This window comes from Pituophis catenifer, unplaced genomic scaffold (assembly GCF_029215685.1).
Source record: "Pituophis catenifer annectens isolate HBS135680 unplaced genomic scaffold, rPitCat1.0.hap2 SCAF_1, whole genome shotgun sequence".
NCBI lineage: Eukaryota > Metazoa > Chordata > Lepidosauria > Squamata > Colubridae > Pituophis > Pituophis catenifer.
In genome coordinates, this window is record NW_027256881.1 from 224850207 (window position 1) to 224866918 (window position 16712).

The following is a 16712-nucleotide window of genomic DNA, read 5'->3' on the forward strand; positions in this document are numbered from 1 at the left end:
ATTGCTGCCTCCTGAGTCCCAGCTGATGAGTAGAGAGAAAAAAACTGTTTAAACTCTTGCCGTGAGGCTTCAAAGGGCCGTCCTACAACTGATCAGTGTTAAAAGCAAACAAATGAGTCGGGCCTTAAGTGCGAGGACTGGTCGTAAGTGCAAGGACCTTCCAGAAATGACTCTGACCAGCTAGCCACGCCCACCTAGTCATATGACCTCCAAGCCACACCCACAAAATAAGCCACGTCCACAGAACCGGTAGTAAAAAAATTTAGAACCCACCCCTGACTTTAAGGTATGTGTTTGCTCTGTAATAGTAAACAAAATTCCCCTTATCATGCTGAATGGTAATGGCTAAGAGCCCCTCAGTCATAGATAGAGACTAATCAGCAGCTGAGTGGTGAATTCCAAGCAGTGCTCTCACCACTGAAACACATGAAGTCAAGTCTGGAACAAATCTTTGCACCCTAAGAATCAAGACTGTCAGATTTTCAAAAGGTAGGCACCGGCAGCTGTCAAGGCTATGATAGCCAGACCTAACAGGGATAAAACTCATTATGCCCAGATAACAAAAGGGTCTTACAGAGCCACATAATGCTCACGACAAGGTACATTTGAATGTGCCGCTCATTAATACAAGTTAATTAATAGTAACATTATCAAAACACAGCAGGCCCATTTCCTCATTACTTACACATGAGCAATCTGGTTTCCCACACTTGGTATCGCCCCAACTGATTTGATCACGTGCCCAATAACATAAACAATGGAGAGATAAATGATTGTTCTGCAGAGGAAAAAAGAAAAGAAAAAGTGGGTAAACATTATCAGCCAAAGGCAGGTGCATTTATAATCAAAAAGCCAAAAACGTGTCTGTGGTTCCTGATAGGGAAGAGACAAGCATTTTTCTGCTGCTGGGATATCAACCAAAATTACAACCCTTCTTTCTCTCTTCTAAGTGTTCGGGAAAAGAGCTATTGCTGACCAGAAGGGTGAGGTAACGGTTCCTCTTCAGATTGGCAGTTTCTCTTCCCTGATGATGGATCCCGTATTCCTCTGAATTGTTCCTGACAATACAAATGGGATAGCCTACAAGAAAGGGGAAGTCTATACGCGTAGACAACATATTTCATTCTTACTTGTATTTTCCCAGCCAGGAGTCAGCAATGAAGGCACCAATGACTGGCGTGAAGTAACATAAACTTGAGAAAGCATGGTATACAGATGTGGAAGTTGTTTCATCCCAATGCAGGAAGTAGAGAAAATACAAAGTCAGGACAGCTGCAGGAAGAAACACAACAAGAAAAATACAGGATAATGGATATCGCAAATATTTATTCAAATATTTTATATAGTTGAGCATCTTGTTGAAATGACTATGGGAGGCTAACAATACATAAAAGCATAACCCAAAGTAAACATAAATGAATAACACAGTGGTGGGTTGCTCCCGGTTTGGCCCGGTTCGGACGAGCCAGTAGTGGTGATGATGTGGCGTCAGTGAACCGGTTCTCTATGACTGTGAGCTGGGCCTTCCTGCCCGCCCCCACATTATACCTGCCTTTATTTGTCGTTTTTTAGCCCAACTGATAGGCGCAGCAGAGTGGATTGCTGTCCCTCAGCTGGGCAGAAATCTAATGCGCTTGTGCGGAGTGCAAGTTCAGCGCACATGCAAGGGAAGTGACCATGCATGCGGCAATCATGCGCAAAGCGCATGCGCAAAGAGAACCGGTGGTAACACCAGTTGGAACCCACCACTGGAATAATAGTATAAAAGGCCTACAATGGCAACTAAGGACAATGGTCAATCAACAATTTCATTGGCTTTGCACAACTGCTTGACCTCCAAGCCAGAAACACATCCAAATATTTAGAACTTTCTGAAAAGTTGGTAAGATCAGGGTCAATTTAAAGAGTATGGGATTTCAAATTTTTGCCACATTGTGGCAGAAATGGTCTATTTTCTGGATCCTGCTAGATGACATTCTTTGTCTGGAACTCAAAGCAAACCTCTATGATTTAGTAGAACAAACAAAACCTGGCCCTGTGACATGAAAGGCATGATAGGTGACAACTACCACCTTAATTTGCACTTGAAACCACCCTGGAAGTCAGTACATCTCATGGAACAGAGATGCAACAGGGACATCCTGATGCCAATGCATTCTGGACCAGTTGTAGCTTCTGTATGTTCTTCAAGGAGAGCCCCCACACACAACACATTGCAGTAGTCTTCTTGACAGGCAATTCAACTATGAGCGACCATGAACAGTACATCTTGGTCCAAGAAACAACTGCACACAAGACAAAGTTGTATAAAAACACTCTTGATCATGACTACTATCTGTTCTTCAAATAGGTGCTGCAAATCTGGGAGGAATCCCCTACAATTTTAAGCCTGGGGAACTCCACTGCCTATCTGATCACATTCAAGGAGTTCAGGCAGGTATATTGCAATTTAACAAGAAAACATACAGTAGTGAGAGTCCCAAGTGTTCCTGAGAACCCAAGTTTATAAACAAGGTCTCACATCACGTTTTCTGTGACACAGTGCTTCTGAATGTCATCAGAGTATCCTAGATGACCATAGCTTCCCCACCATCTCTGCCCTGGGCTCTTAACTGATACCACATATAAAACACAGGGAGGCATATTTCTGAGAGTGGATTTCTCCCTTCTATGTCCACCCAGGCCTCCAAAATGTATGATAGTATTTAGGTCCAGTTTATAATACTGTAGTAGGTTGTTGGTAGTATTGTGTCAACCCTTTCAGGTATACAACATCAGCAAACAGATTCTACAAGAAACAGTAGAACTCTACTTTATTGGTATAGTAGCAGAACTTTGAAAATCTGACATCACTCTTACATCAAAAAGAGGTTTTTTTAAAAAAAATTGATTTATATGCCGCCCTTCTCCGAAGACTCAGGGCGGCTTACAATGTGCTCAGCAATAGCCTTCATCCTTTTGTATATTTATACAAAGTCAGCTTATTGCCCCCACAAACTGGGTCCTCAATTTACCTACCTTAGAAAGGATGGAAGGCTGAGTCAACCTTGAGCCTTGGCGAGATTCGAACCTGCAGTAATTGCAGGCAGCTGGTCTTAATAACCAGCTTAATAACAGGGTGCCTTAGACCACTGTACTACCAAGGCTCTTTAAATCAGACTCCATTCAAGTTTGAGTCTGACATTTTCTTTCTTTTCTGCACTTAAAACATGTTTTGCTAGCTGACACAGTTTTTCTCCAGGGTTATGTCTATGATTCTCTATCTGTTGCCACTCAATAATAGCTTTGTGCCTTTAACAGTAACAGAAGAAGCAAAGTTTATCAGTGGCAGAAAAATAGAGTGATGAACAAAGTAGCCTTTCTGAATGTTGACCATCATCCCAGAGATAAAATCATAGGGCCTGCCACAGGAGAAAAGTTGGAAGAATTAGTTATTAAGATAGCTTTCTCAGTCCAGGCATCCTTCCAGATGTGTGATGGGTCAGCCGGTTTGGACTCTCTGGACAACCACTAGATGAAAGCAAACAAATATAGAAAATTCTAATGCCTTTTAACCATCTGGTAGTCATCTGCATTTTTGCAATCTAGATCTGGTAGCACTAGATAAGTGGATTTTCATGCCCAGAATTCTGAGGAATAATATGATGGCTGAAGACTTCTGGGAACTGAATATCCTACATCTGGAAAAGGTCATGGTTGAGGAAGCCTGGCTAGGCCAAGTTTCTTCCTCAGACTTCAGTTCTGTTCCCATCTTCTGCAGAACATTCTTTAAAACAACCTTTATTTTACCGCCAACATTCTATATTTATGATCCTTCTGTCTATCACATTAGCATTTACATTTAGCACAGACCATTAAGATTTATAAATCTGATTGAGATCTTGGGTGAGAAATCAAGCAAAATGCTTCCCCCTCCCCCCAATTCAAGCCATTAATGTCTCCCTACCTTTCTTCCATCTAAATAAATGGAAAAAGCATCTGAGTTTTCCTGGGCAAAGGCTGTAAAAACCTACCTTTCATTCCATAGTAGGAGAAGCGCTCACAAAATTCATTCACTACAATGAAAGCAATGCTGAGAGGATAGTGGGTGCCACATATTCCCTAAAGAAGCCAAGCAGAAAGAGGTTGGGTTATGTACTATATACATGTCATTTCGTCATTTGCACAGTTGATACAACGGTGCTCACAAAAAGCAGGTTTTGAAACCAAAACATCTATTTGTACAACAAAATGAAAAAGACAGGTATGTCTGTGAAGAAACAGTTCAAGAAAACACTTAAAATGTCAGTAAACTCATGCTTCAAAGAGTGAAGTTCAACACATTAAGTCACTGTCAAATAGAAGATTGAAAATATTATATAAATATTACATATGTTTGTTTGTTTGTGTGTGTATGTAGCACAGATGAAATTCAGCTGGTTCTCACTGGTTTGCCCAAACTGTTAGTAAATTACTTAGGCAGTTCGGAGAACTGATTAAAAATAAAGTGCAAGAGAGGGGTCTCTCTCTCTCTCTCTCTCTCTCTCTCTCTCTCTCTCTCTCTCTCTCTCTCTCTCTCTCTCTCTCTCTCTCTCTCCAGTTAATAGCTCCACTTAACAGTTGCAGCTGGAATGCAGCCGACACATGCTGAATCAAATCAATAAACAACAGAAACTGACAGGATTAGGGCAGGGCAACCCATCAATCACTCATCTAGGGATGGAATTAACTTCTTCCCTTCAGGAAGAAGGACAAGATTACAAACATTTTCATTATAAAGGGTATTAAGTAACACTTCTGTGATCAGCTGATACTCCCTGGAGTTTCCCAAGACCTTTTATAGCTGCTGCATGTTGCTACTTCTCATTTCTTCCTGGGGGAAAAGATACAGGAGGGGACAATGATGCAGCTTGATCATATAGGCCATGAATTTAATGCATGTATGGTCCAGCCAGCTGTATTGCTTCTGCTGTGAAGTACCCAATTTAGAACATAGAGAACATAGACTAATAGAGTTGGAAGGGTTAATGGCTTTTGGCAGCACACCCAAGCTTTCAATTAGCCTGAGCAGCTGCTCTTAGTTTCCCTCTCAGCTGCTGTTTGCTTTGGGGTTGACTTTTTTTAAAAAAGGGGAATGGCTGTTTAAGTTTTCTGCGTTGTTTTAGTGGTTCCTGTCATTGTCTTTTTGGGGTGTATTTCCCTCACTCTTTTTGAAAGCCTCTAGTGATGGAGCACCACAACTTCTGAAGGCAAGCTATTCCATTGGTTGATTGGCCTCACCCTTAGAAAATTTGTCCTTAGTCCTAGGTTGCTTCTCTCTTTGGTTAGTTTCCATCCATTGTTTCTTGTTGTGCCTTTTGGTGCTTTGGAAAATAGATTGACTCCCTCATTTTTGTAGGAGCCACTCAAATTTCCTGACAGAACAATTAATCAGTGGAACAGCTGGCCTCCAGACGTTGTAAATGCTCCAACACTGGAAGTTTTTAAGAAGAGATTGGATAATCATTTGTCTGAAGTGGTGTAGGATTTCCTGCCTAAGCAGGGGGTTGGACTAGAAGACCTCCAAGGTCCTTTCCAACTCTGTTATTCTATTCTATTCTAAATATTGGAACAGTGCTATTTTATTGTGCTATTTTATTCTGAATTGGACTAAGGAGAAATTTCCTAAGGATGAGACGAATCAAGTTGGCCACACCCACCCAGCCACATGACCCATTTCCCACAGAAAACACTGGGAGCCACAAAACCTGGGCAGGTGTGGCTGGGGGGGTCATGTGACTGGGTGGGAGCGACATTGAGTTGGCCACGCCCATCCACCCATTCACATGACCACCTAGCCACACCCACCAAGCCAGGCCCCACAGAACCGGAAGGGAAAAATTTTGAATTTCACTCCTGGTATGTAGGCATATTCATATAAACACACATATACGTATACAAACAGTATCAAATAGAATTTTAAAAGCAAACATAAAAAGCAAATATATAAAGGCAAAACATAATTGTTTTCTCATCCAAAGATAAAGAACAAAAAGTTTTTTTTGTGACTTGGATGAGCTTAGTGAATGTCCACAGGTTTCTATAAAATTTCTGTGACTAATCTGGGTTCTTGGTGTAATCAAGAAACAAATCCCCTCAGAGATGTTATTTTTCCTCCTCCAGCATGTGCAGAGTAATTGTGTCAGCAGAGAAAATATGGGAAACAGGAATCTAACAATTTCAGTGTCAGGAGGATCCGAGCATCAAACACCAAAGGCTAACCACATGCTTAAGTACATAATGGCCATATTATTGTTTTCACAGTCCAGCCTTCATTTTTGTCCTCAAATTTGTGAGGCTTCACTGCACTGTAAGAAAACAAAGCAGGCTGACACTTTCCCTAGTCCGCTTCCACAACATTTTTGCAGCGCCACCCCACGACATGCAGGAGCAACAGAATCTACAAACAGAGAGAAAAACCCATTTGACAGTGAGAAATCCTCAGTCTTCCGGTATCAATAAGAGATGAGTCTGCCAGGAACGGGTTATTTAAATGGGAGTCAGATACATATTTACAAATTGTGATTTCTCAAAGTTCGGGCTTTAATGTCAATAAAAAGTCCCTGAAGAAAAATGATAGGCCTGTTAGAGTAACTCAAGGACACTTCTCTGAAGGAACAGGGAAATGGGACAGTTGAGGAAGGTGACTCATGGCATCAAAGCTCTGTTTCAACCTACATAGATTTGATTGTACATAGAGGATGCCAAAATATACAATGCACATGCCAATCTTTCTGTGCATTCAGGAAACCTGGTTGGCAAGTGAGGGGAGGATTAGAGATCTTGGGCATATATGAAAGGGCTACTACAGAGGTTGATACAAGCTCTCCATTCAGGATTGATGAACCTGTCCATTTCAAGTTTGTTTGTTTGTTTCATTTCTCATCTTAGGTTCTTTTTACCCCATTTCCTCACTAGTTTACAAACATATTAATGTATACACAGACACAGTCAGTCAGACAGACAGACAGACAGACAGACAGACACACACACACACACACACACACACACACACACACACACGGGCATGTGTATTATTCATTTCTCATACATGCCATTTGTATACAAATTTTTTCCAATATAAATATTTGAGGAAATAATTTTAAACCAGATAGTGTACTATCATATATTCTGTTCAGTAGAGTATGCACATTTTTTTTCAAGTTTTATGGCTGGAGTACTGTATTGCATATCCTATCAAAATATAATTGAGTTTTGCTTCATAGGTTAATTTGGGAGATGTGAATTGCATAAGTCTGCAGTGAAATGGAAATGAAAGATATTTCCTACCCATTCCTATTTTCCATATCAGTTGCGTACAAGTTAAATGATGAAGATTCAAAGGCTGGAATTTGCTGCTACAAAAGTTATTCTCTTCTACACACATTCATTAGAGCATCTATAAAGACTATTTGTATTATAGGTTGCATACTATATTATGCTATCAAAACTGGATGAATCCAGTGTTAAGATTGTTTCAGATCACAGTTAGCTGCCGAACCCTAACTCCCATTTGACATCCTATTTAGGCTCATTACATCTTTTAAAAAATTGACTAGATAATATTATTGTTTCAACCTGAAAATCCTTATAGCTTTGCTTACATACAGTACATTAACACATAAGAAGACAATACACCTTTTATAGTCACTGGAGAAGTTTCTCTATGGGTTTCAATACCTTGCCTTCAATAAAATTAGAAGGGAGATATAACAACATCCCAGGTCAAGACTGGCAACTGGGTAACACTGAGATAGTCACACATGTGTTATTGTGTTATCTTTTCTACATGGTCTGCCTTTCGGTTATTAATGGTCCCAATGCTGTCATACTGTTCTGGCAAGTCAGATGTAGACAAAGTATTATTCTATTTGATAGTCAAGAGCATCTTTTATAGCCAAGTTCTGAATTATCGCTAACATCATATGAAGAATAATACTTTTAGTTCCTCAAAACCCTTCCCCAAATATGCAGATGCTCCTCAAGCACAATGGAAAAGCTTGATTTGTTTAATATTTATTTCCAATTTTTGTATCTTTTATTCAATTTCTGTTTTACATATATACTCCTTTTTGGACATGTTCATCCATTTTAGCTTTAGCTTACAAAATGTATTAACAATACAGTAATGCATGAAGCATGAGGTTCAGAATGACAGTGGGATTTAGAGAGCATGAAAAATAGAACTGAAAATAAAAATTGGCCTGACAAGCTGAATGGATTTCTCCTAATCAAGCAGAGCATTCATACCTCAGATGAGGATACAGCTCCATAAAGCAATTATGTTTCAAAGTCCAATTACAAGTTCTTCGTGTAAAGAAAAATAATGGGTTGGTAAAGAAGCTGTAGGAAGGGTGCTTTTCAGGGGTGCTATTCGGCAGGTTCTGACAGGTTCTGGTAATGGAAATTTTGAGTAGTTCGGAGAACCGCAAATACCACCTCTGGCTGGCCCCAGAATGGAGTGGGAATGGAGATTTTGCAAATATCCTTCCCCCAGGAGTGGGGAGAGAATGGGGATTTTGCAATATCTTTCCCCTGGAGTGGGATGGGTATGGAGATTTTGCAGTATCCTTCCCTTGCCACGGCCCCCCAAGCCACACCACGCCTCCCAAGCCACACCCCCAGAACCAGTAGTAAAAAAATTTGAATTCCACCACTGGTGCATTTATATATCCTTTGGCCACTTTTTCCATTTTTAACTCCCTTTTCAGGCACTGCTTTCACTTCGCTCCGATTATGGTTACAGATTAAATACACGACTGAGAAGACACACTTCTAATAACTGAGAGAGAAAAAATCCTAATAATCTAGAACACTGTTATATTCTTGGTTCAAAATTACTCTTGCTTTATTAATTTGCAAAAGACACTCTTATGATTCTGGTATGGAATTTTTCTCTGATTTTGCTTGCAACCCTGGAAGATTACAGCTTTTTGGCTTGCTTGCCCATTTTATACTTCCACTAGTTCCTCTGGCATACCTATTTTATAGAATAATCATTCTTGGCATAAGTTTCAAATACAACATTGAAGTAAAAATTGCAGTACGTTTTTTTTTTTTTGTTTTGGAGCATTTCATAACTGCCCAAAATTGATAAGAAATCTCACGTGCCATTCAACCATTATATATATTGGACTTTATTCACAAATGTTCTTACATGCATGTATGGATGCGCTTAAAGTTGCAGTCTCATTCATAAAGACAATTAGAGGCGAAAACTTGAATGAGAGAAAAATAGCAGTTAAATATTTTTCCCGTAATGCAGTTATTCTTAGTTTATGGCCTATTTCAACAAACCATGGATATTGGTCTTAGGAAAAGCAGGACAAACACTTGATTATCTATTCTTTGAGATAATTCCAGCATTGATCCATATATTCACACCAATGGCTGATTTAATGCTTTCCTCCATTAATCCATAAATGTGCAACTAACAAACTATGTGGAATGAAAAAGCTTTGATCTGATCAAGTTTTAAATTAAAGGGCTTTTCAAAATATTCATTTGTACGTGCAATGAATAGGTAAAGCTACTCATTTAGTACACAGGACCGGGCAGCACTCAATTTCTTCTGGGAAGCACACATTTAGGAGTTATTTGCATTTTCCCAGAACAATTAAAAACTCCTTGGCATGAGAATGCTTCTTTGCCTACCAGTTTTTTTCCCCTTTAAAATATTACAGTTTTTAAATATTATTAATGTTTTTAATTGAGAAGCAGAATGGTTCCCTACTATACTACTTCAGGCTATAAACCTTCACTGAGAACTGCATCCCGTTTTAATTAAGACTGAAATCAGCTAGCTTATTCCTTTTCTCTATCTGAAAAAATGCCCTATCTATTCTCAACCTTTTTGCTTTTTACAAATCTATTTAACATTTATTTTATCTGTTTCTTTAAAGGTTATAGCTATTCCTGTCTCTATTGTTTGAGAAGGAAATCTCCTTTACATAGTTATTTATTTTACTGGGGAATCATCATTCCATAACTGTAACTCTGTTCCTTTTCTCCTTCTTGCAACTATTTATAAATTAGTCTTCTCCAGCTTCATATCCTCCAAAGGTATTGGGGTACAGGTTAAAAGAAGCCTCCATAAATTGTTCTTTCGCTATCTGAAGGCACAATATCAAATTACTGAATCAAGACTAATACAAATATACCTTAAGGATAAAGCCATTCATTTTTCATAATCAGGATTTAGAAAGGTCTGAAAATTCAACCTCAAAAAACAAACACCATTAACGACAGCAGCAAAAATATGAACGTAGCACTAACTTAAAATGCCACTGTGGTGCAGCTGTTTGGGGTTGGAATTTCCACTGTTGGAACATAATGAATTAGGATCTCATCAGCTTCCCCTCTAGAGCTCTTTCATACTTCAAAAAAATGAACATTCTTGGAATGTATTTCCCATCTGAAAATGTCTAGAATGCAAATTCCTATAGTGCAATTTTTTGGCAGTAGAGTGATTATTCCAAGGAAGCCACCAGTTCTATTTCCCCACCTTCACTTTTTTTTTTAAACAAAAACCTTTCTTTTTAATAGATTAATCAAGGAAACATTTCATTCCAAATTTTTAAAGCTAATATCAATTCTAGGTAATTCTGAAGACAGGACATGGCAGTGACAAAAATAACAGAAGCTTTATTGAAGTTAAAAGAAATAATGAAAACAAAGCCCTCCAGATACATACCGGAGATATTTTCTCAGGAGTGCTAACGCTTTTTGGAGAATCAGATCCTGCAGAAACAGAAAGGAACAAAGTCTTCTTAGGGTCGCCTTTCTCCGAGAGGTCCATGCTGTTATTGTTTTATTTTTTAAAAATCTGTCTCATATAACTCCTTGCTGTCATGATGAGTTGGCTGGGAAGACTTCCAACTATGTGGTTTGGAGTTAAATTCAGTTTTATGTTAACCCTGATTGTGCACCTTTCGGTCATGCTGAGGCAAGCAGATGATCTTACTTTGAATGACGAGAGCAAAATTAATTTGAATGGAGCAAGTAGTCCTTAAATCAGCAAAATCACAGGGCTCTCCCCCAACACCTCTGGGCACAGTTGTGCAATTTCTATTGCTATGACATACTTCAAGAGATCTCCTATGCTCATATCATGGCAATCAAACTGCATACTCCATGATAATTTGCATCACACAAGTTATAATTAGATGTGGAACATGTATCTTTAGGCCATCTTTGTGCTAATGGTAGGCTTAGCTGCTAGGAGCAAAGACTTCTCTGTCTATTTAAAAGGAGCTGGATGAACCAAACCAACCCCCCCCCAAAAAAATCATTAAGATGTCAGAGCAAAGATGCATTGGGGGGGGGGGTCTGTTCTATGTGCACATCTCCAGAATCTCACCAACTCTGTATAATATTTACAGTATAAAATATGGAGAGCTTCTTGTATTCTTCTCTAAATCTTTTTTAATTAATAGCTTCTTCTCATTACAAGCACCTATGCCACAACTAGTGTAGAAAATGACTCTCCTCATAGAACCCTTGGCAGAGATAAATTGTTGTCACTCTCTTTATGTTTTGTGGGGTGCTTCTGACAAGACAGTGTGCTGTGCTGCACGGGAAGCAAATACAGTCTACCTATAAGTAAGTATTTCTCAATAGGCTATAATCTGAGTAAAGAAAACCTGGCTACAGTATTTCAGAGAAAATTCTAGAAGCTGGTCAGTCCTCCATGCTCACTCCTTTCAACATAATGATATCCTTGTCTATGCCTTTGATGCAGCTTTGATGAATCACCTCATCCTTCATTTTTGCTTGCCCTGAAAAAAATAATTGGTTGATTGATTCACCTTTCCTCATCATTATTGTCATGACCAATGGGGGGAAAAAAGATAGAAAAGAAACAAAAAAAAAGGAAGCATGGGGAGACAGAAGCCCTGAATCCTTCAGTTCCTCTTGTTTTTAATAAAACAAATTCAGGTCAGAAAATGTGGGGGTAAATTTCCATGTGTCAATAAACTGTTATTAATAGCTTATTGGGGGAGATATTTGAGGAGCTGTCTTACTCTGATGGGACTAACCTTCCCCACTGGTTCCAGCACAAAAGCCTTATTTTGGATCCCATCTGCCAAAGAATTTCTGCTGTTGGGGTCCAGGAGCAAAGCCTTTTCTGCTGTGGCCTCCATCCCCACACTCTGGAATTTTCTCCCATTAGTGGTGAGATCTGCCCTCATAATCCTGGCCTTCCAGAAGTGTTTGGAAACAGCTTGACCCTGATGGAAAACTGCTACATTGGGGTGTCTGACAAGATACAGAAGATCCTCATCCATAGGCTGCATATCATCTTGGGTATTAGCTTTTCGATTTAATTCTTCAAATTTTCATTTTCATGTACTACTCTTTAACTTCTTTATTATATTGTAAACTGCCTGGAGTCACTGTATCAGTGAGATGGGGTACATTAAAAAAAATTAATAACTATAAATAAATAACTAAATAACAATGCCTACTTGATTAGCCTCTTGCAAAAGAACATCATATCACTAAAGCTATTGTTAAATCTTGTGACTTATTGACTATACCAGAACAATTAGTTGTAGGCATTTAGTTAAAAATTGCATTCTTGACACCATTGATGCCTGAGGTGCCACAGGTTGTGTATTGCAATGCTGAAATGATATAGGATAGAGTCTGAGTATGCAAGGAATTGGTGGGTTATTTTAGCCTTAAATTTAACATAGGGCTTTAGATGGCCTGATATTTTGATTCCAGTTCTTATCTTGCAAATCTACTATATGGAGTTATGACAATTTTCAGTGGAAAAAAAGGAATGAAATATGTTTTGAATTATCTAAAAGAGTTCTTCCACAACTCAATATTCTCAATAAATATATATTTTTTGTAATTCCAGCATTAGAAAATCAACGTGGTGTAGATTTTCTTCTTTTCAAATCTAATTTTATGTTATTAGAATCCTGGGATTCAACAACAACAGACTAATAGCAAAACAAAAGCACTTAGATTTATATATCACTTTACAATGCTTTACAGCCCATGCTAAGTGGTTGACAGAGTCAACATATTGCTCCCAACAATCTGGGCCCTCATTTTACCGACCTAGGAAGGATGGAAGGCTGAGTCAACCTAAGCACTGCATAGATGAATTGAGACATGATAAGACCAGACATTCAACTCAAGAATTTACGACTAATATGGAACCCAAACTCATGACTTTTGATTTTAAAAAATACTATTCCAGGATTTCTCCCAAGTATTTTTCTTCAACAAACTAAATGCAGTTGTTTCGTTCTTAATATTTGGGTCTAGAAACCTTTGCTGTGGTTCTAGAAATTTGTCTGGGACAGAACTATTGAGAGAGACAGGGGGCATCAAATAACGGATGAGTATACTAATGCTGATATCCTGGAAACTTCCATATACCACCGTTTTTTATCCCTGTTCTTTGAAAGCAGATTAGGCATGGTCAGAATTCTCTTCTTTTCTACCAACACAGAAATCCCGAGAAAAAGGAACAAACATCATTGCCTATCTTGTGCAATGGCCAGTCTTTTTAGCAACAGAAATTCCCCCATAGAAGTTTCTATTCTATATTCAAGGAAATCAAACTAAAGTCATGCCTACAAAAGTGGCATAGCTTGGCCTGGCATTCCGTTTGTCATGCTGATGAAAGCAGTGACCTCCTGCACACACTGCTGATTAGGCAGGCATCAAGTGAGCGGGCAAAGTAATGATAGACAATTGTAGCAATATGTACATCATATAACCTTTCTATTTATCCCACTCAGGCAGTTGTGAAATGTCAAGCTTGTCTACTACGTGCTCAGGTAGCATGTAGAATGAGTTCAAGATTTGTTTTGGTGGTACTCATATCCCATGATTATTAGGGTTATATTTGTGTAGTTATTAAAATTACATCCTTGAGGGCTGGAAAAGGAAATTTCAGAAATTTAGATCTTCTCCGGCTCCATTCCACAATAATGACAGATTTTTGCTCAGGCTTTTGACTAATGCCAAGCTTTAATACACTTTAATATAAGTGGGAGATACATTTCTGGTCTATTTATGTGGAGGATTCCGACTGCACATCTCATGCTGGGGTTGGTTCAGGTGAGCTTCTTGATTGGCATCTAGGTACCATTGCTTAAATAGATTTTGAGATATTGTCTTTCATCCAACCCACAAACTGTAAGTAGGGCATATGAATTGGCATGCATCTGCCCTGGCAGCATTTCTGACCTATATCAGTCAATAAAGGCACTAATGATTCAGTTTTACACAAAGGAGAGATGAGATGAACCAGCATAATACAGACCCAAAACTAATTATAGCATAATCGTACATTCATATTGCACATTTCTACATCAAATAGATAATGAATGTATTTCAACAAGTGAACAAACAGTTGGGGAGAGGGACAGATTGAGCAACTTCGGGTTGTCAGCTAGGCATCATCTTATTAAAAGAGATCTTTCTTTTAATAAGGATAGTATTAGGATTCTCTTTGCAGTATTTGTTAATTTCAAAGTAGCTTTCATTATGATCCTCAGATTTTGGAAGAAACTTGAATTAGCTTCCATTGACCCGTCCCATATTATTGGTGATTCATTGGTTCCATGAAACTATTTATTTAAGAGTCACTCCCATTGTCAGGGCATCTTTCAGATTCACCCCATATAGAAATGGGTAATGAAGGAGCTTCTGCCATAAAGAAGAAGGAGTCAATCTATTCTCCAAAGCACTTGAAGGCAGGACAAAAAGCGATCGATGGAAACTAATCAAGGAGAGAAGCAACCTAGAACTAAGGAGAAATCTCCTAACAGTCAGAACAATTAATCAGTGAAATGACATGCTTCCAGAAGTTGTGGATGCTCTTACTGGAGGTTTTTAGTAAGAAATTGGACAACCATTTGTCTGAAATGATATAGTTTCCTGCTTGAGCAGAGGGTTACACTAGAAGATCTCCAATGAGTCCCTCCCAACTCTGTTTTTCAGTTATTCTCTAGTAACTTTATTTTTCATTTATAACTTCAACTCTTTAAAGAAGTAGCTTATTGATCCAGATCACTATTGCCTTGTGCTAGTCAGCAGAACCTGGTTCATGTTTTACTGGACTCATGATGAGAGCTATATTCTTCATCGCATCAGTGAGTACAAAAAGATCACAGCATGAGCTAAGTATCTATTTAGAAGTTGAACATCTAAGTGCAAACTAATTTTTTTATATAAGGATTTTGTGGGGAGTGGGAAATCGAAAAATATAAAAGAGATCCTATAAATGTGAATCCAATTGAATAACTAAAGTTCTTAGAATGTTTGGTAATCTTCCAAACATTGTTTGGAAAAGGAGCATTGAATAGCCCGTGTGTTATTGTGTCTAGAAAAGAATGGCTGCTATCACAACATTTTTCCACAGCAGAGGGAACTACTATGTCTCTGCCATAGTTAAGCACAAACAGGCTGAAGAACAGTTTTTATCCATGTGCTGTCAGACTCCTGAATGCAAAATAACACCATAACTACATAGTATGATGAACTTGCAGGGCCGGCACAACGTGTAACATGTTAACACTGGTGCAATAGGACCGGGTGTTTTGTTAATATGATTTATTGGGTTAGGGATTTTCTGTCTTCACTGTGAGTTGTACTGTGTTGGTGGGGGGGGGGGGGGTTGAACCGAGGGAGCTCAACCAATCTCATTGTACATATGTTGTGCACTGACAATAAAGATTTGAAAATTGAAATTGAAATTGAAATTAAATTTGAAATTTAAGATTTATCAGGCAAAAGTGCTGGTGGAGTCCAAATATTCTGGTGGAACTGGTGGAGTTCAAATATGCTCCTATAGAATATGGAAGTGGCGTATTCCAAATTCTTGCATTCTATTCTTATTGATGCGATGAATGTGCTGAATGTGATATTCCTAGGACCATTTCCAGTAGAAACATGTGTTTGGTTCCTTTTCTTCAGCCTTTGCTAAAATTTATGTTTTCCAACCGTCTTAGCCTCTTTAACTGTAAAAGACAAATTTAATCTACATGGAAGATAGTCCTAGAGGAGAAAAAAAAATATCCCTTCAGTTCAATGGCTTCTATCAGGATTTTTTTACCAGGTTGAGTTTTGAAAAAGTCAAAACAACAACCGTGCATCATGTTACGACTCATACTTGCAATTGAATAGGAGTTTAATTTTTAGTCCCTTGGATTCTGGTAATAAATGTTCTTCTGTGGTATTTACAGTATTTAGCTAGTCCTTGACTTACCACCTTTTGTTCAGTTTTCAAAGTTACAAAAAAAGTGGCTTTATAACACTTTTCACACTTAGGACTGTTGCAGCATCCCCAGGGTCACATGAGCAAAATTCATGCTTGAAAACTGGTTCATATTTATAGCAGCTGCAGTGTCCTGCCTGCGGTCATGTGATTCCCCCTTTTGCAATCCTTCTGACCAGAAAAATTAACGGGGAAGCCAGAGACAATATGTTACTGACTCAACGACTGCAGTGATTCATTTAACAACTGTGGCAAGACAGGTCGTAAAATGGGGCAAAACTCATTGAACAACTGTCTCATTTAGCAACAGAGATTTTGGGCTCAATTGTGATTGTAAGTAAAAAAAACTACCTGTACAATGTATGTTTGTGCCATCTACTTTTCCAGCACCACAATGCAGGAACATCATTAAATTTTACACTGGGGGAGGGAGGGTTACCTTTGAATC

The 16712-nt window shown here is 38.7% G+C and overlaps 1 protein-coding gene across 1 annotated transcript in view; it reads right to left on the minus strand.

Moving 5' to 3' along the window:
• SLC15A2 (solute carrier family 15 member 2) overlaps positions 1 to 10816 on the minus strand; it is an 86537-nt gene extending 75721 nt beyond the window's left edge. The window contains exons 1-4 of the mRNA XM_070957091.1: positions 10712 to 10816; positions 4014 to 4101; positions 1131 to 1272; positions 686 to 778 (exon numbers count right to left, since the gene is read on the minus strand). Coding sequence (XP_070813192.1) covers positions 686 to 778; positions 1131 to 1272; positions 4014 to 4101; positions 10712 to 10816 — 428 coding nt within the window. The remainder of the gene's footprint in view (positions 1 to 685; positions 779 to 1130; positions 1273 to 4013; positions 4102 to 10711) is intronic.
• Positions 10817 to 16712: the final 5896 nt, after the last annotated feature.